This window comes from Emys orbicularis, chromosome 17 (genome assembly GCF_028017835.1).
Source record: "Emys orbicularis isolate rEmyOrb1 chromosome 17, rEmyOrb1.hap1, whole genome shotgun sequence".
In the NCBI taxonomy this organism is placed as follows: Eukaryota; Metazoa; Chordata; order Testudines; family Emydidae; genus Emys; species Emys orbicularis.
In genome coordinates, this window is record NC_088699.1 from 24,176,501 (window position 1) to 24,204,279 (window position 27,779).

Sequence of the window (27,779 nt, forward strand, 5' to 3'; positions counted from 1 at the left end):
CACGCACAAGAGGGGCGAGAAAAGAACAGCAAAGAGAACATGCAGCTTCTGTCTCTAGCACTGACTCACTTGCACCCTCACTGCTGGAGAAATAGAGGCACAGCGTAAGGTCTTCTCCTAGAATCTCAGGGTTGGAAGGAGCTCAGGAAATCATCCAGTCCAACCCCCTGCTCAAAGCAAGACAAATCCCCAGACAGGTTTTTTTTATTATTATTATTATTATTTTTAAACCCCAGTTCCCTAAGTGGTCCCCTCAAGGATTGAGCTCACAACCCTGGGTTTAGCAGGCCAATGCTCAAACCACTGAGCTATCCCTCCCCACTCAGCCACGCCAAGACCTGGCAAACTCATATGACCATCGGGCTGTTTAGGACATTGCTTTTAGCTGCCTCTTTATGGCCAGAGTCTGACAGCACCGTTGCAGTGCTGTTGCAGTCCTGGCTGGCTAAGCCAGACTCTTAGTAGGCAGAAGGAAAAAAGAGGGGTACAAAAGAGAAGAAATAAGTTAGGGAAGGAAAAGGACATGGGGTGGGTGGGGAGGGAAGGTAACGAAGTCTCTCTTACATCCCAGGTGGCAGTTGGGATTTAGCCAGATCCAGTGGAGGTGATGATGTCAGTTGGATCCCTCTCTCTGGCCCAGTCTGGTCATGACGTCTCTCAGGATGTAGACCACAAAAGCCCAGCGCTGTCATCTCCCAGGAGATGGTGGGGTGGCAACCGGGACAGTAAAGCTCAGTGCAGTGGTTGTTAGCAGACTGCTACTTTTCGCCCCAAAGGCTGTTCTTTTTAAGAACCCCAAAAGGGAGTGATGGGTGGAACAGCCCATTCTTTTAGTCACCAATTTAGATCTAATTTCCAGCACACCAATTTTGGGTCACTGATTTCAAATCCCACCATGTTCTCGTTTACCAGGCATAATCTTAACACAGACCTTGAATTATATCAGGAGGCCTTTTTGTTTGTACTAATTCAGTCAGTCTGCCTCCCTTTTGCACCTTTTTATACCAGCCTTTGTTGTTACAGGTTATTGTGACATTTCATGAACTTTCACTCACTTGTTGCACTTGACCTCACCGTTAGGTAAATGTGTAGGTCCAATGATTGCAAGAGTGACTGCCACCCACGACGCCACCCCAAAGACCCCTTTAGCATGGTGACATGTGCATGGTACGAGGAGCTGTAGACTCTTGTCTTCGCTTGCGTGCGTTTAATAATTCTGTGCCTTGCACAACTAGAGCTGAACAAATCATTGATGTTTCAGTTCAGTGACAGGACAGAAAATCCCCCCAAAATTCAGTGCATTTTGAACCTAAATGGGGTTTTTTTTAGTTTTTTCTTGACAAAATGAAAACAATGAAAAAAAGTTCATTCCAGCTGAACAATGACATTTCAAACTGAAAGGTTTCCGCACAGTCATCACAGAGGTTTGGCTGGAAAAAAACCCTTAAAACATGTCAGAAATGTCATTGCAATTTGAGGCATTTTGTTCTGAAATGTCATTGTTCAACCTGAATTAAATGTTTTCATTTTGTCAAGAAACACGGAAACAATTCCATTTCAGTGAATTTTGGGGGGATTTTCTGTCCAACCACTGAACTGAAACATCAGTGATTTGTTCAGCTCTAGTTGTGCAAGGCACAGAATTATTAACAGCACGCAAGTGAAGACAAGCGGCTAGAGCTCCTCGTACCATGCACATTCCACCATGTTAAAGGGGTCTTTTGAGAGGCTGAAAAAACCCCCTCTGTAGCAGCAAATCTCAGAGCTTGGGTCTACCGGGGCTCACACTACAGCACTAAAAATAGCAACGTTCCCACCCAAGCTGGAGCGTGGACTCTGAGCCCCCCCTCGCTGGGTTTCCAGCCCAAGCTCCAGCCCAAGTGGTGTGAGCTCCTTGAGCCTCACTGCAAGGGTGGGGTTTGGGGGTTGTTGTTTTTTTGCAGTGTCGACCTATTCCCTGAAGCTCCAGTGTAACAAAGCAGAATGGACAGGTCCGGTAAGTGGCCTTGCTAGGGAAAGGTTAACAACAATTGCGACACTGTTCCGTTTTTTTCAAAAGACCTTAAACAACCCACTTGAGAAACCATCGTCTGTATATTCAGTTATAACTGCTAACCAACTTCCTCTAAAGAGGCCGGCAACTATTAAGCATGATTGCACTGTGGGGAGGGAGAGTTTCTGGAGGATTGCCAGAACTGGAACGGTGTCTTTCCCAGCCACTGACACTCATACTACAGGTTTAGCTTTAGAAAAAAAATCCAGCCTCATTCACAAGGTCCCTTGTGCTTCACAGAGTGTAAATCCAGCCATTCCTGAGACCACTGCCATTCCATTGATCACGTCAGTACTCAGGTTGAAGAGTTTTGAGAATTGGTTCTTCTCAGCATTCTGGAGTAAACCAGCTTTATTTTTGTAAACTGTTCACCACATGAACTGTGCCACTCATGATCATTTACTTAAAGGAGGCAGAACGTTTGCATTATAATGTTCAGAACTTCCCTAAACTTTTCCCTTTAGGGGCTGACACTTTTGAGGCCCAGTCTCTGGCTGTAGGTGAATATTTCTGGCAAGCTGGAGAAAAATCCCTGTAGCTACTTCTGACATTTGGGAGGGTAAAAGAAATGCATTTCCCTACCCCTGTACAACAGGATCTGCCAACTTTGTATGTGTAAGGGGGTAACACCAAAATAGCAAAAGTTCTGCAGACTAAACAATCCCAGTTCCCTCCACCTCTCCTCATAAATCATGTGCTCCAATCCCCTAATCATTTTTGTTGCCCTCTGCTGGACTCTTTCCAATTTTTCCACAATCTTCTTGTAGTGTGTGGCCCAAAACTGGACACAGTACTCCAGATGAGGCCTCACCAATGTCAAATAGAGGGGAATGATCACGTCCCTCGATCTGCTAGCAATGCCCCTACTTATACAGCCCAAAATGCCGTTAGCCTTCTTGGCAACAAGGGCACACTGCTGACTCATATCCAGCTTCTCGTCCACTGTAACCCCCAGGTCCTTTTCTGCAGAACTGCTGCTTAGCCAGTTGGTCCCCAGCCTGTAGCAGTGCCTGGGATTCTTCCATCCTAAGTGCAGGACTCTGCACTTGTCCTTGTTGAACCTCTTCAGATTTCTTTTGGCCCAATCCTACAATTTGTCTACGTCACTCTGGACCCTATCCCTACCCTCCAGCATATCTACCTTTCCCCCCAGCTTAGTGTCCTCTGCAAACTTGCTGAGGGTGCAATCCATCCCATCATCCAGATCATTAATAAAGATGTTGAACAAAACTGGCCCCAGGACTGACCCCTGGGGCACTCCACTTGATACCGGCTGCCAACTAGACATGGAGCCGTTGATCACTACCCGTTGAGCCCGACAATCTAGAATCATCTAGCCAGCTTTCCATCCACCTTATAGTCCATTCATCCAGCCCATACTTTTTTAACTTGCCGGCAAGAATACTGTGGGAGACCGTATCAAAAGCTTTGCTAAAGTCAAGATATATCACGTCCACTGCTTTCCCCATATCCACAGAGCTAGTTATTTCATCATAGAAGGCAATCAGGTTGGTCAGGCATGACTTGCCCTTGGTGAATCCATGCTGACTGTTCCTGATCACCTTCCTCTCCTCCAAGTGCTTCAAAATGGATTCCTTGAGGACCTGCTCCATGATTTTTCCAGGGACTGCGGTGAGGCTGACTGGTCTGTAGTTCCCCGGATTCTCCTTCTTCCCATTTTTAAAGATGGGCACTATAGTTGCCTTTTTCCAATCGTCATCACTTGTGCATGTTCACACAATGCTCTGTGTGTCAGCAGAGTGCATCCATACTTGGTGCTCTAGCACTGACAGAGACAGCATTGCACCATGGGTAGCTGTCCCACTGTGCAAATTGCCCCCTTCTCCCACTATAAGATCTAGGAATGGATCACTGTGCATCCTGGGGTGGGATCACCGCCATCATGATACAATGTTCTCCGTCCAATAATTCCAAGGGCTTCTGACTCTGTTCTGTGCAATTTTTCAACTGCCTCTGTAAACTTTGCACCTGCCATCTCTGCCTGAAAGCATGGATCCTGCACTGCTCTCTAGTCTTGTGTTGAGCATTATGAACACATCGTGGCTGATCCTGCAGTATTTCATGAGCTGCAAATCTGAACAGGGATCCATGCTGCCTACCGTGCTGTGTGCCATGGAAAGAAACCATTCACGATTGATGTTGGCATTCGTGGAGCAGCTGCACAGAGTGGACTGTCACTAGTGGGTTCTGAAAATAAGCACTGAGTGGGGAGATTGGATTCTGAGGCAGGTCTGGGATGGTGAGCAATGGCTGCAGAACTTTCAGATGGGCAAAGCCACCTTCCTTGAACTGTGTGCGGAGCTCGCCCCTGCCGTGCAGCACAAAACGAGAACTGCCCTTACAGGGGAAAAGCGAGTGGCGATCGCTGTGCAGTGGGGTGATAGTTGGCACACATATTCCAATTTTGGCCCTCGACCATCTTGCAAGAGAGTACATCAGCAGAAAGGGTTCCTTCTTGATGGTAGCTGATGGCTCACTGGGGTCGTTTCACTGATGTCAGCGCAGGGTGGTCATGGAAGATGCATACATCTTCAGGACACTGGCCTGTAGAGAAAGTTATGTAGGGACTTTTTTTCCAGACCAAAAGCTTCCAACGGGGGATTTGGAAATGTCCATAGTGATCCTGGGAGACCCAGCCTACCCCTTACCGTCCCTCCCATCCCCCCGCCATGAAGCCATACACTGGAAACCTTGACAGCAGCAAGGAGCGCTTCAACAACAGGCTCAGCAGGTACAGAATGATGGTAGAATGTGCATTGGGCAGCTTAAAAGCACGCTGGCACTGCCTTTTTTGGCAGGTTAGACCTAAATGAGTAAAATATTCCCATAGTCATAGCAGCCTGCTATGCTCTGCATGACATTTGTGAAGCCAAAGGGGAAAAGTTTTCCCAGGGTGGAGCATTGAGGTGGATCACCTGGCAGCTGCTTTTGAGCAGCCAGACACCAGGGCTATTAGAGGGGCTCAGCAGGGGGCTATTTGAATCAGGGAGGCTTTGAAACAGCACTTTGACAATGAGCTCCAGTAATGGGTCTTTCTGTAATGAATTGAGCCAGGCATTGTTTCCTTGCCACCTTGAATGACCCCTGCAATGATTCCTGCCTGAGCGTTAATTGTAGTCTGCAAATGTGTGATTGCCATTGTGTTTGAATTTCTGTTGCAACCACTGTTTTTGTAAGACTCAGTTTTTATTAAACAGTAATACACAGATTAACACGTTTTACCAGGGACATGACAGTGAGCAGCACTTGCTGATGTGAGAATCTCACAGGTGTATGTAAATCTAGCTGTCAGTATGGAAAATATCCCTGGGGTGGAATGCTAATTGCTCAGTTGGAGGAGAATGATTGCTCTAAGGAGCCGGTTCCTGACCCAGGTGGGGCCGCGAGAGAGGCTGGGAGCAGCCAGGAGTTCATGAGATCTGTGTCCCTGACCAGCCGGAGGACTCCACCGGGTTCCCCGTCAGTGGATCTGAGATGGATGGAATTGGAGCTGAGAACGAAGGAGTCAGAGGACCATAAGAGACAGGGAAGGCGTGAGGCAGAACAGCAGGAGAGACAGCGGCAGCATGAACTGGTGATGGCTGAGCTGAGAGGCTGAAGGACCCGTCCAGGGGTGAGTGGGGATGGACCCCGGGGTGCCAATTCCGCAGGGAACCTCGACACTAAATTGCTGCCCCAGGTTCAGGAGCGGGGAGATATAGATGCCTGTCTCAGGGCCTTTGGGAAGGCTAGCAATTGGAACCAGGCTGGCCCTGCAGAAAGGTTCCGGCGTCTAGTCCCCTTCCTGGACCCCAAGGCCATAGAGCTGTTTAGCCAGATGGGCGGGGTGGAAGACTGGCTCTCACTCCTGGTCCCTCCCAGCACATATGTCTGCATGGACTCTCCTAGGCTCAGGCCCCTCGGACCCTCAGTGGGAGCAGAAGGTGGTGGTCAATGGGGAGACATTCATGGGGTGGCGAGATCCTGGGACAGAGAGAACTGTTGTCAGGCCCCGGGTGGTGCAGCCGCAGATGCTGAGGGGCTGTGTGACCTGGGTGAAGGTCCCCGGGATGAAGCCCCTTGCCCTGCCTATGGCCCAGATCCCTGTGCAGACCCAGGAGGGGTCAGGCTGGCTCGTTGTTGGGGTTCTCCAGGATATCGGCTGTGAGGTCCTGTTGGGGGATGACTGTGTCTCTTTGGGACAGGATCCAGGCCCAGCTCCTGTAAAGGCCGAGGATTTTAATTTGAATCCAGGGAACCAATCGGCTGAGACTGAAGCAGTCAGTGAAAATGCAAATGACCTGGCTGGCAGGGGGGAGGAGCTGCTAGGCTCAGGATACCTGCCTACCTGTAACCAGAGCCCTGGGGCTGAGTGGGACAGAGAGATGCTCCCCTCCCCCTGCACATCGGGGAGGCGGCTCACACTGGCTCTGATGCTGTGAGCAAAGCAGCGAGCTCCCTGCCTGCCCTCACTGGGACAGCAGGGGAGAAGCTGAGCCTGGGCAGCGACAGCCAGGGCGGGACAGCTGCCAACCAGGGCGGCCTTGTCCAGCGGTGCAAGAGGCCTCAGGAAAGGGGGAAGCAGCTAAAAGGGGGCTGCTCGTGAGAGAGACACCTGGGCAGAGGGTGGCCAAGGCCCAGAGGGGGGCTCTTCACCAGGAGAGTGTGAATCCAGCGCTCCTGTCTGGAGGGCTGTGACCGTAGGCAGCAAGAGAGAAATACAGGTCTGTCGCATCTTACGCGCATTTAACATGCGCGATTTCAGCTTTGCGCGGTTGGCAAAAACAAAACAAAAAACAAACAAAAAAGAGAAAAATAACCATTGTAATACTGTACCTGTAGTGCGGGCAATTCCGCCCGCCATTACACTCAATGTAATTTTGACTATATGCGATTTTCGCTTTACGCGCTGACTCCCCTCTCCAGCTGCTGAATTCCAGACCGAGCTGCAGGAGGCTCCCTCCTTAGAGAAGCTGAGCGACCTGGCTGGCCTCAGTGCGGCACAGACCCTGGGGAAGGCTGCAGGGACAGAGTCCTGTGGGAGAAGGGATTCCTGTACCGGGAATGGGCTCCCCCAGGGGAAGTGGAACTGTGGGGAATCTGGAGGCAGTTGGTCCCCCAGAAGTACCGCCACAGGCTACTGTACCTGGCCCACGATGTCCCTCTCTCAGGACACCAGGGGATCCAGCGCACCAGGCAGAGGGTGCTACAGAACGTTTACTGGCCCGGAGTCCGCGATGCCGTCCAGCAGTACTGCAGGTCCTGCGACCTCTGCCAGAGGGTGGGGAAGGCCCGGGACAAGGGTAAAGCAGCCTTGAGACACCTGCCTGTCATAGAGGAGCCTTTTCAGAAGGTCCCTGGGAGGTCCTTACAGACCAGGGGTCCAATTTCTTGTCAACCCTGCTCCAGCGCTTGTGGGACAAGTGTGAGGTCCGGCACACCTGGGCCTCGGCATATCACCCTCAGTCCAACGGACTGGTGGAGAGGTTTAATGAGACCTTGAAGATGATGCTGAAGACTTTCATGGACCAGCACCTGCAGGACAGGGACAAGTATTTACCCCTCCTGCTGTTCGCGTACAGGGAAGTGCCCCAGGAATCCATGGGGTTCTGTCCTTTGCAGTTGGAAGGGGATGCTGAATGCTCCGAGGTCAGACCCAGGAAGGTCGAAGCTGTGTAAGCTTCTTACCCTGGTGACAGTGTGCTCAGAGAGAGGAGGCGGCTCCCCCAGAGTCCTGACTGGCCTCATACGGAGTAGTTCCAGAGCATCGCCCTAGTAACTCCGTGACATACCCACACAATGTGTGTCTCTGTCACACACATACACACACACACACACTGTCTCTCTCTCTTACACACTGACTTTCACACTCACCTCCCAACACATACTTATATTGTTGTTGTTGTTACTTGATATTTCTTTCAAAAGTGTGGTGTTTTAGTTTTTTGACTGTCAATGCATTTCACAATTTTTATTTCTCTTGTACGCTTAAATTTAATACTTTGAGTAGTGACTTCTAAAATGCCTAACCTGTCCTGCTGGAGTAATTATCCCTATGGTAACTTTAAAAAAATATATATTATATCTAGGTTTTTTGTTTCTACTGGTGGCGCAGATCTGCACATCACCTCGATCTGGTCCACATAGCAAAATTCATTCCGCACATGGATGAAAAATTGAGAGAGAACACGGCACCCATTTACAAGTCGCTGAATCCAGTGCAGGCTCAAGGCATCGAGTTCATTCCTGAGTGAGTGAACCAGTAGAAATGCACCCCAGGGGCGCTGGCTCTGAGTGAAGGTGTCCAAGGTGTGTTTTCAGATTCCTGTATCCCTCATAGGGTCCAGGTCCTCATGCTTCTTCCACAGACCTTTTAAGAGAAAGAACCGCCGTTCCTTTCTGTCCATTGCACTACAAATCTTGCTCCGGTCCCTCGTTCTTCATCCTGATCACAGGAAGTTCCCTAACAACCACACTGCCCCGCTCCAGTTCCACCCCAAGTGCTGATGCTGACACCTCTGTCCTTGCCTCGTCCTGACCCTGTCTCCCCCTTTTCGGAATTTGCCTCCCTTCCTCCCCAGCATTGAGTTTAAGCTTTGCACCCAACCCCTCCCCCACCACCGCCCTGCAAAAGTGCCATGTAACTGCCCCACATTGGGCCCTTGTTTCTTGTCACTTCACACCCCACCCTCCAATCCATGATGCCAACCTCAGGTCCCCCAGTCACCTGTGTTCACACAAACATCTTCATGCTTTCTCCACACTGACCCTATGGGTGGAACGCCCGTCCCACAGCTGAACCACAAGAGTCCACCACCCCCTCCTCATTCAAGTCCCTCCCAGAGGCTAGGTCTACACTACAGCGGGGGTCCGACCTAAGATACGCAACTTCAGCTACGTGAATACCGTAGCTGAAGTTGCGTATTTTAGGTCGGCTTACCTGGCTGTGAGGACGGGGGAAAGTCGACCGCTGCCGCGCTGCCGCCGACTCCGCTGCCGCCTCTTGCCGTGGTGGATTTCCGGAGTCGACGGCAGAGCGATCAGGGATCGATTTTATCGCGTCTTCACTAGACGCGGTAAGTCGATCCCCGATAGACCGATTGCTACCCGCCAGATCGGCGGGTAGTGAAGACAAGCCCAGAGACTCACTTCTGCTGTGACACCGACATGAACCCCGACAGCTCAGGCAGCCATTAGCAAAGAAAACAAAAGAACAAACTCCGCCCCCCTTCATGCCACGCCCCTGTCCACGCTGAGTGCTGCATACAGCAGTGCTTCCAATTGTCATTCCCCCGCCCCACCTACTGTTGTTTTAGCCTCTTGCAGCATCATGTCCACCTCAGCATGTCCTCTCCTCAGGGCAGGGCTAGTTGGTCTGATATCAGGGGTAGCAAGTGCATCTCTGGACAACCTTTCTCTGAGCACCCCACTGTCTCTTGTTTTGGAAGGGGAAGGCGGGGGGTTGGGTGGGAAAAATAAGCAATAGTGAATTTACCCTTTTTTGTAGAAAAAGTGTATTTTTGTGAAAATAGATTTTATTATAATAAATTTTGATTTTAAATACAAACATACTGTATCACCAACACCTGTGGCTGAGTGTCATTCAAATACCAAACATAACTGCCTTGCTCAAAACAAATACCCACCTGAAACATGCAAAGGAATGAACGCTGCCATAAAAGGATAGAACCATGTATTACAAAACTCTCCTTGGCCGTAGAAAGGGATGCATTCCCAATGCAAGGAACATGGTGTCTCTTATGAAAATAGCGGCAAACTCGCTGGCGGGGTTTTGCTCCCAGTTCCGCTCTCCAGACACACACACACCGTCAGGATCACACAAACATCGAAACAATCCAGTCAATAGTTAAATAAGCAGACAAGTCAAATAAGGCGGGATCCCCGGCTGACTGCAATTGCCATGCACCAACTGCAAACGCCAGGAATGTTACTCCAGCAGACTCCTGCTAACTCTGCCAGCAGCCCTGCGGAGATGCAAAGCTATTTAATGTATCCCCTACTGCAAAATGCTTTGGGGCATTGACTCCAGGGCTGTTGGAACCCGGGGGGGAGGGGGGGGAGGAGACTAGTGCCCTCACAATGGAAACACTGTGGTGGTGCCACCCCGTGTAAACTTGTGCATGCCGGGGGGCGGGGGGCAAGGGAGGCTGAGGTGAGAGTGGGACCCAGAGGGGCTGGAATGGGCCTGGAAGCCAGCAGGTGCACCCAGGACCCTCCATCCCAGCCTGTACATGGCTGACCCTCCCCTTCCCTGCCAAGTCTCAGTACCACCCCTCACTCCCCCTCCTATCACTCTGTCGTCGTCCCCCCATTTTCCGGAAGCTTCTGCCCTTCCCCCAATCTACTCCTTTCTTCTTGGTGAACTGTCGCAGTGCAGCACGACTGAGACAGGCAGGAGGCTCCTAGGCACAGCTGCATATTTACAGATTTACAGTACAAATGTCTAACTCATCAGCCCAGAGGCAGCAAAAGGGGTCGACAGGGAGAGAATCAAGTGCAAACCCTCATTTCAGGGAGTGGAGGAGTCGCCAACAGCCTCATCTGAACGGAAGAGAGAAATGCCAGGGCACACTAGTCAACGGGGTCTGTCTTACAGCAAAGGAGGGCTTCCTACGGGTCGGGCCGGTTAGCAAAATTACAGCCAGAATATCTTCTTTGACATTAAAATATTTACAAGGAGTTGGTGCTGTTGAGAGCTGGTTGGATCTGGGCACACTACTGCGAAGTACCTGCACCCGAGCTCCTAGGCCCCTTTCCGAGGTACCTGCACCCGAGCTCCCAGGCCCCTTTCCCAGGTACCTGCACCCGAGCTCCCAGGCCCCTTTCCCAGGTACCTGCACCCGAGCTCCCAGGCCCCTTTCCCAGGTACCTGCACCCGAGCTCCCAGGCCCCTTTCCGAGGTACCTGCACCCGAGCTCCCAGGCCCCTTTCCCAGGTACCTGCACCCGAGCTCCTAGGCCCTTTCCCAGGTACCTGCACCCGAGCTCCCAGGCCCCTTTCCCAGGTACCTGCACCCAAGCTCCTAGGCCCTTTCCGAGGTACCTGCACCCGAGCTCCTAGGCCCTTTCCCAGGTACCTGCACCTGAGCTCCTAGGCCCTTTCCCAGGTACCTGCACCCGAGCTCCCAGGCCCCTTTCCCAGGTACCTGCACCCGAGCTCCTAGGCCCCTTTCCCAGGTACCTGCACCCGAGCTCCTAGGCCCCTTTCCCAGGTACCTGCACCCGAGCTCCTAGGCCCCTTTCCGAGGTACCTGCACCCGAGCTCCTAGGCCCTTTCCGAGGTACCTGCACCCGAGCTCCTAGGCCCTTTCCGAGGTACCTGCACCCGAGCTCCCAGGCCCCTTTCCCAGGTACCTGCACCCGAGCTCCCAGGCCCCTTTCCCAGGTACCTGCACCCGAGCTCCTAGGCCCTTTCCCAGGTACCTGCACCCGAGCTCCCAGGCCCCTTTCCCAGGTACCTGCACCCGAGCTCCCAGGCCCCTTTCCCAGGTACCTGCACCCGAGCTCCCAGGCCCCTTTCCCAGGTACCTGCACCCGAGCTCCCAGGCCCCTTTCCCAGGTACCTGCACCCGAGCTCCCAGGCCCCTTTCCCAGGTACCTGCACCCGAGCTCCCAGGCCCCTTTCCCAGGCACCTGCACCCGAGCTCCTAGGCCCTTTCCCAGGTACCTGAACCCGAGCTCCCAGGCCCCTTTCCCAGATACCTGCACCCGAGCTCCCAGGCCCCTTTCCCAGGTACCTGCACCCGAGCTCCCAGGCCCCTTTCCCAGGTACCTGCACCCGAGCTCCTAGGCCCTTTCCGAGGTACCTGCACCCGAGCTCCAAGGCCCCTTTCCGAGGTACCTGCACCCGAGCTCCCAGGCCCCTTTCCGGGGTACCTGCACCCGAGCTCCCAGGCCCCTTTCCCAGGTACCTGCACCCGAGCTCCTAGGCCCTTTCCCAGGTACCTGCACCCGAGCTCCCAGGCCCCTTTCCCAGGTACCTGCACCCGAGCTCCTAGGCCCTTTCCCAGGTACCTGCACCCGAGCTCCCAGGCCCCTTTCAGCACTGCCCCAGCTGCAGGAGCACTACCTCTGCCCAGACACTCGCTACACTGAGTGTGCAGTCCCACAGCGGCAGGGCTCTATGTGAAGATGAGGTGAAGGAGGCCTAGGGCTGGAGCCATTCCAAGTCTTTAATAATCAAAGTTCACTTTTCCTTATTCCAATACTCTGCGGTGGTCAGTTTGCTGCAGAGGGCTTGTCAGAAATTTCCCTGCCTGGGCCTCCAGACAGGCTTACGGAGATCAGCAACATCCTTTTCTAGTTCTTCTTACTGGGCCCTAGTTTCTTTAAGAGCTTTTTCCCCTTGCAGAAGAAGCTTCTTTTCTTTTTACTCTGCGTGGACAGGTCACTTGATTCAAGAGTCTCCAGTGATGCTTGGTCTGGACTCGGGTCACAAATGAGAGTGCAGGAAGGTGGCACTTCAGGAATGTTAGGCAAGGGGTCCCTCTGTTCACCAGGCCCATCTGAATTCAGCTAAGCAGGAAAAGAGTGAACAAAAGAGAGAGAAGAGTTTAGACCCCAGCAGTGACACCATTGCCACAGAAAGGCCGTACAATGAGAGTAAACCCTGAAAGCCCATGTCTAGAGCTGGTCATCTCTTCCAGCAAAGGCCACCTCCCCAGCAAATTCAGCCAGGCCATTTCAATTTCCCCCCCTTCAAGCAGGAAACTCCAGTCCTTCATGCAAAGAGAAATTATGGAGGTAACATTTCAAAAGCACTTCCATGTCTTGGCAGCCGGTCTCACGGTGAGTCATGGACTCCAAAACCCGTACGGGGCTTTTGACAATGGGATGTGGGCTCCTAAGTCACTCTGGCCTAGGGTCACAAAAGTACAAAGTCCCAGATTTAGGCTCCAGTGTGATTTGCAAAACTCCCATTGACCCTGTATGTGCCTAAACTCACTTGGCGCCTCTGTTTCTGAAGTAAAACGTTCCCTCAGTGCCTAGGTTTCTGCCTCTCAGCATACACGCTGCTGCCTGCCACTTGTATTTGGCTGCCTAAATTACATGCAGAACTCAGTGTGTGCTTAGAGGCTGCCTAGCAGATCAGCCCCTCAGGGGAGATCACACAAACAGTGGGATGGGGCAACAGGAGGCCCCCACAGATATTAGCCTAGTGGTTCAGCTACTCATCTGGGATGCGGAAGACCTCCAGTTCAAGTCCCCACCCTCCACCTGATGAGGAGGGATTTGAATCAGAATCTGCCACCTCTCACACGAGTGCTCTAACCACTGGGCTACGGGATACTCTGATGGGGGGAGGGGTGGCCTCCCTCCCTCTCTCCTGTTGAAACGGTTTCACTCTGGCTCTATCATTAAAGAGCAACTGGAGCAGTGGACCTGGACCCTGGTCTCCCACATCCCGAGGGAGCGCACTGACCACAAGGCTACAGAGTCAGTCTCATGCTGTGCCTGCTCTCTCTCGCCCAGAGGATTCTAATGATTTAATTCACAGTGGAACAGCTTCAACAGAAGTGGCTGTGGGGCCCCCACATCAGAATATCCCATAGTTTAGAGTTAGATCACTTCCCTCAGTGGTAACAGAGCCCAGTTTAAATCCCTTCTCCTTCTCAGGGGCTCTCCCAAATCCCAGGGGGAGTAGCTGAACCACTGGGCTAAACATTATGAGAGGTCATCCTTTCCCTGGCCCCACCAAGCTTCCTGCAAAAATCACCTTAGGTGCTTAACTCCAAAGTGGGGTCCCAGCTGAGAATCACTAGCAGAGACAGGTGCCTGTCTCCAGGAGAGGGAGGGGCACCGCGCACACCCCTCTTACAGCATCTCCCACTGGCTAGCGTAGGCAGTTCCCTGCTTAGCATGCTGGCTTCTGTGAAGTGCGGTCTGAGTATGTCTACACAGCAACAAAAGCCCAGCGGCAATGGGACCTGAGTTAGCAGACCTGGGTTTCAGAGCCCAGAGCTCAAGTGGCTACACTGATTGCCAACCCTAGGGCTTTAACCTGGACGTGAACTCGGGGCTCTGGCATCCACACTGCAACACGCAGCTCTGAGTCCATCCAACGGCATTCCAGACTTCCTAGCACCCGCCCAAAATGTGGCCGCTCTAGACCTTTGTTGATGGTACCTTGAAGGGAAAACTTGACAGTCTACCCTGCACATTACAGGAAATTTGAACTGCCCGCCAATACATTCTGCCCAACTGTCTGTGCAGTCCCAGCAACATGGAGGGGGTGCTGTTTGAAGAACTTTTCTCACTTGCACTTTCACTCCTGTTTCAGGAAACATGCACAGCTTCGGTGAGACACTGGTGGATATTTCAGTGGTGTTTTCTGACTCATTGAAGGCACCTGACAGAGTAAATGATGGAGGAGAAGGACACAGACATGGAAGTTTCAAAGTGGCTGATGCTGCTTATAACACTCAGTACATCCACTGATATCCCTTTTATAGACTGGCACTTCTGGAGCAGGGCCACAAGAACAGACTGGTGGGACCACATTGTCTTGCAGACCTGGGATGACCAGTAGTGGGTCCAGAACTTCTTCATGAAGGAAGCTACTTTTCTAGTGTTCTGTGAGCAGCTTGCCCCGGCTCTCCAGTGTGAAGACACATACATGAGGGCGGCCAAGGTGGTCCAGAAGCAGGTTGCTATAACCATCTGGAAGCTGGTTACCCCAGACTACTACAGGTCCATTGCAAACCAGTTTGGGGTTGGAAAGTCGACTGTGGGTAAAGATATCTGAGGCAATCAGATGTGTGGTTTACCCCAAGGTGGCGGGCATTAAAGATATTCCTGAAGTAGTTGCTGCCTTTGAGAAAATGGGGTTTCCAAACTGTGCTGGGGCTGTTAATGGGACTCGTGTGCTCATAGTTTGTCCTCTTCAAGGAGCACACGAGCACATAAACCGCAAAGGGTTCTACTCCATTGTTATACAGGCCTTGCTGGACCACAGAGGGCAAGTTATGAGTGTCACCACAGGTTGCACTGGGAAAGGTCATGATGGCAGGGTTTTTCGCCGATCGGGAGTCTACATTCATGGACAGGCTGGGACACTATTCCCACCAAATGACATTGTCATGAACGGAGTTACTGTCCCCATCAGTATTCTGGGGGACCCCGTGTACCCACTTTTGCCTTGGCTTATGAATCCATACTCTGATCTCAGAGGCCCTGGCAAAAGACGGTTTAATTACACTGTCAGCAGGTGTGGAATGGTTGCTGAATGTGCATTTGGCAGACTGAAATCCCATTGGAGATGTCTACAGACCAGTGTCATCAATGCTGTGTGCATTACAGAGGCTTGCTGTGCCCTTCACAACCCTTGTGAAGCCATAGGGGAGCCAGTTCCCCAGAATGGGCCTAGGACAGCGAGGGGCTGCTGAATCGGGACGCTCAGCCACGAAGTGCAGCTCCCACAGCTGGAGCTGGATGTACTGGGCACCAGAAGGCAGGGATGCTTTGTGCTCCCACATCGTGGGCTTGCCTGGCCCAACGGAAGAGGGGGAATGGTACCTGTATGATTGTTCTTGTGTGTGGGGGGGGTGGAAGATTCATTGCTTGTGGAGGGTTTCAGAGCTGGGGGCGGGGGTTTGACTGCCATGCAATGTACTTATAAATGACCTCACTGAATATCAAATGGGGGTAGGGGTGGGGGGTTGATACACAGTGTGGGTTGATGTAAGGCAGCGTTTTTCAAAGTTCATGTCATGACCCAGTACTGGGTTGCAGCATGTCAGGCACTGGGTTGCTCTGGTCAGCACCACCGACTGGGATGTTAAAAGTCCCGTTGGCGGTGCTGCCCAACTAAGGCAGGCTAGTGCTGACCTGTTCCGACACTGCGCTGCGTCCCGGAAGCGGCCAGTAGGTCTGGCTCCTAGGCAGGGGGGCCACAGGGTTCCGTGCCCCAAGCACCGGCTCTGCACTCCCATTGGCTGGGAGTTGCGCGGAGCCACTTGCACGCCTCCGCCTAGGAGCCGGACCTGCTGCTGGATGCTTCAGGCGCAGAGCAGTCCGCGGTGCCAGGACAGACAGGAAGCCACCCTCTGCACCCCGGCTGCACTGCTGACTGCATGAACAAATGCAAACGGTGAAACCATGTTCAAGACAGAATCCCCCTACCATTGCATATCCCCTGGCTCTCCATACCCCCTTCCCTTCCTTCCACATGTGCTGCACACTTGGCGTGGGGGAGGAGTGGGAGAGGCATCCATGGGCAATATGGAGGGCTGCATGTGCCACAGTTGCCCTGGCCTGCCGCTCATTGGGCCCAATTGCATGGGCCACCCAGCCATGGCGTTGTCCAAGTTGTTTCTAGACTGCTGCATGGGGAACCGCCGAGGGGGCTCAGGCCTTGGTGTGGGGGATGAAGCAGGAGCCTGTTAGTGATAGCAGCCACTCAAAAAGTTCTTTCTGCTGAGCTCCGTCCTCCTCCCTTAGCCGCCGTTTCTCGTCCAGGAACTACAAAGAAAGTGCCTGCTCCTAAGCTGCAAACCTGTCCTCAAAGGCAGCCTGAGCCTTTCCCCTTGCCTCTCGCCACGCCTTTCCTCTAGCCGCAAGTCCCTCTGCCCTTGGTTCTGGACCTGCTTGTGGGCCCTGTCCAGAACTTCAGCCATCAGTTGATCACGGAAACACTCCCTCTTGGAACGGTCTGTGGAGGTAGGTTGGTCCAGGCTTCTGCTGCACTGTGGGCAAGCTGTGGAGGTGCTGGAGCCAGTAGGGGGCGAGGGGCCTGGCAGAGGACCAGACACCGAGGGTTTTCTTCTCACATGCAGGAGCACAGGAAGAATCCTTGTGGAATTTCAAGGACATAAAATGTTACTTTTCCAAACCGAACTTCAATATATTGTGAGAGGGATGCTACAGACCACAGACGCTCCCTGAACACAGCCTGGTTAATTGCAGCGAAGATGTCCACAGACAATGGTAAGTTAAAAATTACAGCTGCTTTTTACCCCCCTTAAAATTGCAGAACAACTTGAGTTAGCGGGGGAGGTTGGTGGCCATACACTGCACAAGGTTTTTCTATCGTTTCTGGCATTCCGCATTTTGGAGGACGGAACAGTTCTTGTGGTGCCTGATTGGCAAAGAGAGGTGTTACTCCAAGCTGCCAATGGGAATCCTGCAGTGTATGCCACTGAAGTATTTAAATGTCTAGTGACTGAACAGCACATCTACGAGTGCAGTGGGCTGGTCAGCTACTGAGGTGGGCTGGGAAAATACAGCCTTCTCTATGACTACCTGCTTCATGCGGGAATCAACAGGATGCTGCATTAGCTTCCACGCAGCTTAGCCTGTTATGGCTCCATGCAAACACACAGAACTCCATGGCCATCCCCCTCCCTGGAGAAAATTTCAAACCCCAGTTGTATTTGGGACAAATGATTTCAGCACCATTTCAGGGACTGCATGGACTCCCTCAAACTGAAATGGACTAGATTTGTAAATGGAATACGTTTCCACACTCCTCCCCTTTGCGGTTTTCAGGTGGCTCATTACACCCCTGAGTGGTTACAGGGCGGAGTGCTTACAGGGATAGCAATGTAAGGTTATTATTTTCAACAAACAGGAAAGCACTAGCAAAACTGTGCACTGTTCCAGTAGAAATTCACTTCTCAAGGTATTTTTTACTGTCTGCACTTTGTGGTTACCATTTTGAATTCCACATGGCGGGGCAGGACGAGGGTTGCTGGTGAGACACCAAGGTGCTGACATACAATCTGCCATTAGCAGATACACGCTGATAGCCAGGGCTAGTAATAACTTTTGCATTAGTTCATAGAATAGAAATCCATCCCATTCCTATATTAATAGACATTAACATGGAGCCAGAAACTTACCAGGCTCCAGGACGGCTTCTACCTCTTCTGTTTCAGCTGCAGGTGCCACGGTGGTTCCTCCTGTGGCATCAAAAAGCTCCTCTGAGTACAGCCCAGGTTGTATTGCAGCTGCTTTTGCTCCAAAGCCTCTTCTGGGACCAGTGTCAGCTTTGGTGGCCTCACTTGCTGCCTGCCGCTGGCTGCCATCAGCCCCCAGGCTGGCTCCGTGCCCAGCACCCGGTTAAATGCCTCATAAAATGATGTCGGCGAGTTGCCCAAGGTGCCGCTCTGGTCCCTGGTTTCCCTGTACTCAGTCCTGAGCTGCGTAGTCCGTTCCCTGCCCTGGTCACCGGCCAGTAAATTTGCCAGCTTCTTCGCTATTTGCTGCTATGCATGGTCATTCCTGGTACATCTCCTAAATCCACTGCTTTGCTGGCCCCACAGCAGAGGTTTCCCAAATCTAGCCATGCTCCCACAAGCATGAAGCAGCGCGCTTCTGGTCAGTGTCCATTTCAAACGCAGAAGGCTCTCTGAAGGTGTATTTGGAGCTTGGCGATCAGAATAAAATGGAAGGGTTAAACTCTGATTTCCTGAGCTGCTGTAATACAACAAGGGGGAGTTGCTTCCATTTCCCTGGAGTCGACTGGCAATTCTTGGGAGAGAGAGAACAAAGGAAGTTGGCCTATGGGATTATGGAATACTCTTGGCAGACTCCCAGAGCCCGAGTCTGGGGTGGCTGCATCTACACTGCAGAATGATCGGGCTTGAACCCTAGGTCCCAGCTTGACTCAAGCTTGAACCCTCCACCCTCTCGGGGTCCTAGGATCCTGGGTCTGAGCCTGAGTCCAAGACATTTGTGTGTAGATGGAAGGGGGGCTTGGGCTCAACTCTGAGTCCAAGCCCGGGGTTATGCTGCAGTGTAGACATACGCTAAGGCAGTGGTTCTCAACCTTTCCAGACTACTGTACCCCCTTTCAGGAGTCTGGTTTGTCTTGTGTACCCCAAGTTTCACCTCACTTAAAAATTACTTGCTTACAAAATCATGAAGCTTTCCAGCTCAGCCATGACCTTAGCCATCCTGGGCTGCTAATGCATTGTGGACCCTATCACAATAAAACAGCCTTTGCCCTCCTCTGCCCTTTCTATGGCTCCCGAATGGGTACTGAACATCGACACTGACTTGTCAGGTCTGAGAATCATCTTTGCAGCTTCCAGTTGTACTCACTACAGCAGTCACCCAAAGAGCAGCTGCAGGCAGGGGCAGAGGTGGGTTAATCACCAGCACGCTGCTCTGAAACTGCATCACTAGAAGCTCTGGTCAGGAAAGCTTAGCTATTCAGGACAGCCCCAAGTCTGAGTTTCGGTTCCACAGGAGTCAATGGGAGTTAAGCACAGGCACAAGTGGTTTCATGAATCGGGGGCTAGAAGTGTCGAGCTAACAGAATCATAGAATCATAGACAATCAGGGATGGAAGGGACCTCAGGAGGTATCTAGTCCAACCCCCTGCTCAAAGCAGGACCAATCCCCAACTAAATCATCCTGCTCTGCCTGGGAAGAGCATGAGTCAGTGATATAGACAGCATGATGTTCTGCCTAGGGAGGGGTATTAGCAAAGAGCACAGAGGCTGTCTCTGGAGACAAGCAGAGGAAATGCGACTAGAAGACTGTGTTAGTATAATGCTGTTGTCTAGTGTCACTTGGGCATGGGAATACTTTGCTACCAGGAGCATGTTACAAAAAAAGCCTCCGCTGCTGCATAAAAGCAGAAATGGAGGCTCATATGACTGGCAGTCTTGAGCCTGTTTCCTGTGTCGAAATAACAGACTTAGCATCCCTGCATCACCCCACTGCTGAACTGCTCTGTGCCATTAACAGTTAACCGGAAAGGCAGTTGTCCATGGTCTCTTTTTCTTTAGAGTTAAATTCACCTCTAGTTATTCCAGACACTTCATTCATTTCCAAGAAGAACAAATTATAAGATGAGCTGAAACACAACTTCTAGGGAGTCAGATCTCTTGAACATCTGGTGGGGTGGGGTGGGGTGTGTTACATGGAAAGAGGCCATTGTTTAGGAGAGGGTGTGACAAAAGTGGAGTCAGTATTCCCGAGAAAGAGCTAAATGAACCTTTTAGAGAAATCTGGTTTGGTACTGATGCAAAATGCACATCTGCTCCCAAATCCAATGAGTTAACAGCAAGCACCGTGACTACAACATTGCTTTCCAGCATCCCAGATAACCAGGGGCTTGTTGCTGTTCATGGATTTAATAGATTTTAAGGCCACAAGGGACCATTATATTAATGTAGACCTCCTGCATAACACAAGCCAGGGAACATCTCCCTGTCAAGCCCAACACATTTGGTTGAGCTACAGCATATTTTTTAGAAAAACATTCAGTCTTCATGTAAGGACTCCAAATGATGGACAATCCACCACATCCCTGGGTAACTTGTCCTAATTGTTCACTGCTCTCAATGTAAAAAATTGGCATCTTATTCCCAACCTGAATTTGTCTAACCTCAGCTTCCAACCATTAGATCTTGTTCTGCCCTTGTCCGTTAAATTATAAAATAAAGACCCTATACTGTTGGAAGTCTTCTCGCCATGTAGGGCTGATAGACAATAGGTTATAACAACAGTATTATTGTACTATATTGTACTATATTTGAATAGATCAATTCAAATATCAAATCTCCATCAGTTAGAAGGACATGACTAACTGTCTTTGTGGTCACAAGTCCTTCTGATTGCCATCTCTGGTGAATGACACACACACACAGGCGCACATGTACACACACACACACCTTTAAATTACATAGAGGCAGTGGACTCAACTGGTAAGTAACAAATGGAAATTCAGTACTGGATATTTCTCCAAGAAAAGAAATGAAGAAAAATTACTCTGGAAAGATCTTGATAAACAGTGTTAGTGTTGCAAAAACGAACAATCATGTTAGTCTTTTCTCTTCTCTGTTACTCATGATTTTTTTCTGAAATGATAAATCAAATGTTAAAAAGGAAAAACACAATAAATCTGCTCCCCCTGCACCCTTCAAATGGCGGAGTGCAGGAAGTCACACCCCACAGCTGCAATCCTTTCTGTGAGTGCTGTCAAACAGAACAATTATCCACCGGGGTTAATTTTAGGGACTAGCACCACCCGCATGACCTATTGAGTCAATTTGCTAGTCTTTGGCTTGTTTACGGGAGCCCCAGGGAACACAATGAGGAGGAATAGGAGAAGACTGAGCAAAGGAAAATGCAGGCTGAATATGGGAAACTATTAGCCTGCAGGCAGAGGTAGGAGCCCCATCACATGGGACAGCTACACCCAGTCTGGATAAAGCACCATAAACTACTGTGCAGAGAATAACCTTGCCCTCGCTGGGGCCAGCCTGAAGGACAAAGCAGGCCCTTTCTATCTCCTATTTCTAAGAAACCAGCATCATACCACAGTCCCCAAAACCACCAGATAATTGTTCCAAACAACTGCACTTCACAGCATGGCTTCTCTTTGGTAATGAGCCTCATGCAGCCAGCCACTCCACAGCAGGGAAAGGAGAGAAGTCTGGCTGCAGGGCAGGCCAGGCAAGGGATTAAGGAGACCTTCTCCCATACACTTACATGGTTGCTCTCTCTCTCTATGTATCATTCTTATCTATCACTGGACTCTTCTTTTCCTCATTCTCTGAAGAATATAACCGCCAGGGGTGCATAATATGGGCAGAAATAAATAGATGAAATCAATTAGAATGGAATACTTTCTAAAGGTGCTTTACAAACCTCAGTCTTTGACAGAATCTGCATATTACTGATGCAAAGTACACCCATTAGAGCAATTCCTTGATAGCAACAACTATCATTGACGTTACCATGGGATTTTTACGGTCGCATCCTGTTTTCACCCGCTCAGGACTTCTCAGGGAGTTTCCCTTTGAGGATGAGTTTTCAGTGCTTAGCCTGAGTCCAGAAGTGACATTTGTTTGAAAGTTTAAGCAAAATCCCTTCATCTCTTTCAGTTATTGGAGAGTTAAAAATATCCCCCATGTTTGCAGAATTGTACGAATCGTTTAATCACCAGTGATTCACAGAACTCATCCTCCTTCCTCTGCTTTGTCTGGAAATCATCCTCATTGAGGGGCTGGGCCCCTGCTTGGTGGTGGGCGGGGGAGCTTAATCCAGAAAGTTATAAGCAATTGGAAAATCACTTTTGAATGAGCTCCTGCTAAGATCTGAGTAGGGCCTAATGAAGCTCACAGCTTTGTTGTGACATCATGTTGTCCAGTGACCCTGCCCAAGCCGGCAGAATGGCTCAGAGGCTGCAGCTAGGCAATCTGGCAGGAGGAATCTCACCCCCAAGCTTCCAAAAGAGTCCAATGATGCTGTCTCGCTGCTGCCACCTCTCTGTTGCTTTTTCATCTCTGCTGACCCAGCTTTGCAGGAAACGAACAAAGGTAGCAGGAAATGTGAGAACTTCACTCTCCCCAGCAACCAATCCCTCTCCCTGGCCAGGTCTAGCCTCAGCAAATAGGCTGGGTTTAAAGCCATGCCAGCTAACACTTTTTAACCAACACAAGAGTAGGCCTGTAAAAATATGCTAGCTGGTTATGGTCAATCCTCAGTTCCCCCAGATGTAGTTGGGTTAGGGTTACCATTCGTCCGGATTTACCCGGACATGTCCTGCTTTTTGTGTTAAAAATAGCGTCCGGGGGGGAATTTGTAAATCACTAAAAATGTCCGGGATTTCCCCCCCATGCAGAGCGAGGCGCGGCTGGGAGGGCTGCAGGAAATTCAGCCGCTCGCATGGGGCTCCGGCAGCCAGAGCCCTTCCCCCGCAGCTTGCCAGGCTGGACTCCGGAGCAGCTGTAGAGCTCCTCCTCCCCGCCCCCCCCGGTCCCGCATTCTGAGCCGGCCGGCCTGCCGGGCCGTTTGCATCGGGCCTCGGCAGCAACTCCTCCCCTGCTGCCCAGCGCCCCGCTCCGGCAGCACTGTGCGGGGGCAGGGACCGGGTTGTGTGTTGCGCTGGGGAGCGCAGCCACGTGTCTGGCTCCGCACAGAGCCCAACACCATGTTCTGAGCGGCAGGGTAAGGGGGCCAGGGGCCAGGAGAAGGGGCAGGGAGATTTTGGAGGGGGCAGTCAAGAGACGGGGGGGAGTCGGGAGTTTGGGGGGGGCTTTTTGGGGGGGTGGAGAAGGTTTTGGGCAGTCAGGGTACAGGTAGGGGGTAGGGTCCTGGGGGGCAGTTAGGGTGGGGGGTCTTAGGAGGGGGCAGTTAGGGGACAAGGAACAGGGAGGCTTAGGTAGGGGGTGGGGTTCTGGGGGGCAGTTAAGGGCAGGGGTCCCAGGAGGGGGCAGTCAGGGGACAAGGAGCGGGGGGGGGGGTTGGGAGTTCTGGGGGCGGGGCTGTCAGGGGGCAGGGGTGGGGAGAGGGATCGGAGCAGTCAGGGGACAGGGAGCAGAGGGGTTTAGATGGGTCGGGAGTTCTGGGGGGGGGGCTGTCAGGGGGTGGGGAGTGGTTCGATGGGGCGTGGGAGTCCCAGGGGTCTGTCTGGGGGTGGGGGTGTGGATAAGGGTTGGGGCAATCAGGGTACAGGTAGGGGGTAGGGTCCTAGGGGGCCAGTTAGGATGGGGGGAGGGTCTCAGGAGGGGGCAGTCAGGGGACAAGAGGCAGGGAGGCTTAGGTAGGGGGTGGAGTCCTGGGGGGCAGTTAGGGGCAGGGGTCCCAGGAGGGGGCAGTCAGGGGACAAGGAACGGGGGGAGGGTTGGGGGTTCTGAGGGGGGTGGGAAGTGGGAGGGGCAGGGGCGGGGCTAGGGAGGGGCTCCTCCCGTCCTCTTTTTTGCTTGCTGAAATATGGTAACCCTAAGTTGGGTTGATGTCAATGACTCTATATTGATTCACAACGGGTGAGGATTGAGCCCACAGAATACATGCAATGTAGGCAGCTCAATGCTACTAGGAGAACCTTCACTTCTACCTTTCCTGCCTTTTGGTGCTCACTATTTAATTTTAATGACGCTATACCTGGCGGGGGGGGGGGCAGGGGGCTTGGGGAGGCTATACTATGTAATAGGAGTAAGAATGCAGCGCAAGGGTCCTGGAACGAGGACCCTTGAGAAATTGCTATATTTCTTCTGGTAATTTAGGGGAGTGTGTAAAGACATTCACTGCCAGGAGCCTCCCAGCAGTGCCCTTTCAATCCGATACCACGTTGTTTTGCAACAGACACAACCGTCAGGATATACAAATTCTGAGTTTAGTGAGAGGTGGGCACTCTGCAGAGACAATGCTAAGGGAACACTAGGGTAGTGAGACAAACCCTGTCGCCTAACACTTCACAGCCAGCAACTGCTTCTTAAAGGACAAAGCAGGGTCCATAACTATTAATCCATCAGGGCCGCCAGTCAGACTCATGCCAAATGTCCTCTTTCCATTGGTGAGCTTTCTAATTGGCTCCTCCTCCAGTGCAGTCTCTACCATGCAAGTGAAGGTGAGGTCATGGCTACCTGCCTGTGACATCACTGAATGTGGCAGGCAGCCATAAGCAGCTTCAGGATTCAAGTTCTCAACCACCAAGAGTCAAACTTTTGTTATACAGGCCTTTGTATTCATACATGTCTCTCTCTAGTTCCTTTCATTGGAAGAGCCTGGGGCAATTCAAGTGCATTCATTAATTAGCCTCATAAGACACTAACTATGGGAGGAAGGTGGTCATTCTGTCGTACCTATCTAGGCACTTACGCCATGAACAGAATTTATACCCACACCTGGGGAAGCTGAGGCAAGTATAGAATTCAGTGTCCTATTCCTGGTTCCCCTCTGTAATCACTTACTCAAGCTATACAATGTGTGACAAAGATTCAAATGAGAAACACCTGGAGAACATAAACTCTTCCGGAGAGGGACCATGTCTTTGTATATTTATACACAGTTCTTAGCACATGGTGCCCTGACCTTGAAACGGGTCATACTCAATGTTCATGTTAATAAACACAGCAGGGAACTGGGAAGGATGTTGGGGTAACTTTCTCAAAAATGTATGGAGCTTGATATAAATGTGAGCTGACATCAGCCCTTGAGGGGAACAAAGGTAAATACTGGTCCATTTGGGAGGAATGTATATCAGGGAGGAACTGGAATGGGTAGACGTGGGAAGCATGTCCGTGTACAGCAGGCAGCCTATTACCAGTTAAATCCTGGAATGTAATAAGTTCAATCACTAACAACTGATTCCCCAAATACACAGCCTCCATCTACCCCAGCTTTGGAATCACGTGCCAAGCCACATAGATACAGAGCCATTAAAAACAGTTGGACCTTAATTGGGATTAGTATGCCTTGATGCACGTGGACATCTGTTTAAGAGAGCTATGCAGAGCCCTCTACCCTAATCTGTGTCCATTCACACACTGGGGAATGCAGAGACTAAGGAAAGTTGTACTGTGAATTTAAACTGATATCGTTAACTAGCGGAGCCCCCTTGTGGGCACTCTTCTTCCAGGGTCAGAGTAGGTGTTTTCAGTTTACGTTTTGTCACTTTGGAAGTGGTTTCAGTTAAACTGAAAAAGCCAAAGGGGAGTGGTACTAGTGTAACTACAGCTCTCTAACTATACCTGTAAAATTAAACTGCTACAACTGGTAAACGTTTCCCAAGCAGACAAGCCCTTCAAATCAGGGTCAAAGGAATCTGAACATCCATGACCAGCAGCTCAGGTGGCCCAGCTTTGGGCTGGCTTTAGAAGATGGGGCAATTAGCCTGTGCAAAGCAGGCACAGCACCTTCCCTGTATGGGGAGGAAATCAAGGCACTGGAGCAGACAGACATTACAGAACGTGAAGTCATCGGAAATGAGGGAGATGGTGCAGTAGCTGGGGAGGGAAGCTTGTGGAGACTCTAGTGTGTTTGAAGGCAAAGGCAAATGAACAGGGGGTGGCTGAGCGTGAGGGAGAGGGATGGAGGAGGGCAGGAGCTGGGGGGGCTGGTGCAGGACTAACAGGAGGCAGGGAAGCCAGGAAGGATTTAGTTAGGATGACACTAATAGTTCCAGCTTCTTTTAAGAGGCAGAAAATCCTAGGAACTGGGGCAGTCAGGGGTATGTGCCTGTTCACAGACCAAGGCTTGGTGCCAGACTAGGCCTGTGGCTAATGCACAGCTCTGACATCTCTGGCACTCAGGGAGTGGGGAGCTATGGAGGTAATTTCCCAAAGGTAGCTGACAGCTCCGAGATCCATTTGAGAATTAGGGCCCAACTAAGTGTGGACTTCCCCTGGCAATCACTGTGGCTAGAGGCACTGCAGGGGGGTAAGGCAGCACAGAATGGGGTCTGCTTTGGGGAGAGCAGGCTGGCTGTGCCAGGAAGCAGGGGAGGGAGCGGCTGAGCCAGGATTTTCTGGCTGTGAGTTTCCTGGGTTTGAGAGGCACTCTCATGGCCTTACATCCTTTTCACAGAGGTGCGTGTGGGGATGTCCCAGAGGGTTTTCGGGTGTGTTACACTCACCACCATGCAGCAGTGAGGGAGCAAGTCCTCAAAGCATTGTCTTGCCTAGAGGCTTCTCCCGTCCTTTAACAAGTGGCCCTAATAATTCCCTCCAAACACTTGAGCTGCTCCTGGGTGATAAAACCCACTAGGCAAAGTGCAGTGACCTGAGTGGCTGCAGGAGATGGGGTGGGCTGAACTCATGCCCTCCACTCCACACCTCTGGTCACTTTGAAGTTTTGTATCTCTCCCATTTCTCAACTACTGGACGTCCTTTTATATGGCGATGGTAACAACAGTTTCTGTCCCAAGAGTCCTCTGCATTGATCAGCTACCATGTCACCTTACCTGACTCTCGGCATTCACTGCACACGTGTCTTGGTCTTCCAAATGAAGCCCCTCAGTCATTCCTCCGTCCAGAGAGACAGCTTCCAGGAAGTTAGATGGGACAAGGCCTCTCTGTCTGTTTAACTCCCCCTGCAAGGTCAGAGGAGTAGTTCTTAGATACGCCACTAAGAAAGACTGACTTGAGAAATGAAGCAGACAACCCCATTGCACAGGGCTGGGCAGATTGCAGCCTGTGGCTAAACCCGGCTAAGGTAATTAGGAAATGTGGCCTGCCTTGCTCCCACAGGCTTGGAGGTCAGAGCCTGGGTTCTGTTCCTGGCTCTGGCCTGCTGGGTGACCTTAGGCAAGTCATGTCCCCTCCTGTGCCTCAGTTTCCCCATCTCTATATTGGGGATAATGGTCCTGACCTCCATTGTAAAGCGCTTTGAGAGCTAAACTCTGGGGCTGGGACTGTCTCTTTGTTCTGTGTTTGTAGAGTACTAGCACAATGGGGTCCTGGGCAACAACTGGGGCTCCCGGGAATACAAAGGGTGGGGATGATGAAAAGCACTATGTAGGAGCTGGGGATTCCTGTCATTAGTATTGTGCTGGGGGCGGCGTGGGGAGATCTACCAACACCCGTTCCACTCTCACTACAAGAACAGGTCGGTGTGAGGAGCAGAGTAAAGGGACAAACAATGGAGCCAGATGGATAGATAGACACTGATCACCATAAAGCTACAGAGCACATTGACACCTGGACGAACAGCAACTGACTTTGGAGAAACAAAAGGAAATCATTTGCCTGTTCTGGTGACTTTCTTAATCCTTTTGATTCTATTTGGCATTGGGGGTTTAACTAAAGCTTCTCTGAATAACAACAGGTGCAAAGATACTTTATCCAACAGGATCCCAGGAATATAGAGCCATAGTAAATGGAGTGCAGAACTAAACTTGAAAACAGAATCTTGTAAGCAAGACAGGGATCTTGGCCCAACACTGTGTAACATAAATATCCAATTCCTTGCAAACACCCTGGAAGATTCCTGGGCACCTGTAATAGCCCTGGGAGAGAATTAAATTAAAT

At 51.3% G+C, this 27,779-nt stretch overlaps 1 protein-coding gene across 1 annotated transcript in view; it reads right to left on the minus strand.

Moving 5' to 3' along the window:
• Positions 1-12,372: 12,372 nt before the first annotated feature.
• TSPOAP1 (TSPO associated protein 1) overlaps positions 12,373-27,779 on the minus strand; it is a 171,646-nt gene continuing 156,239 nt past the window's right edge. The window contains exons 30-31 of the mRNA XM_065418224.1: positions 26,714-26,842; positions 12,373-12,588 (exon numbers count right to left, since the gene is read on the minus strand). Coding sequence (XP_065274296.1) covers positions 12,373-12,588; positions 26,714-26,842 — 345 coding nt within the window. The remainder of the gene's footprint in view (positions 12,589-26,713; positions 26,843-27,779) is intronic.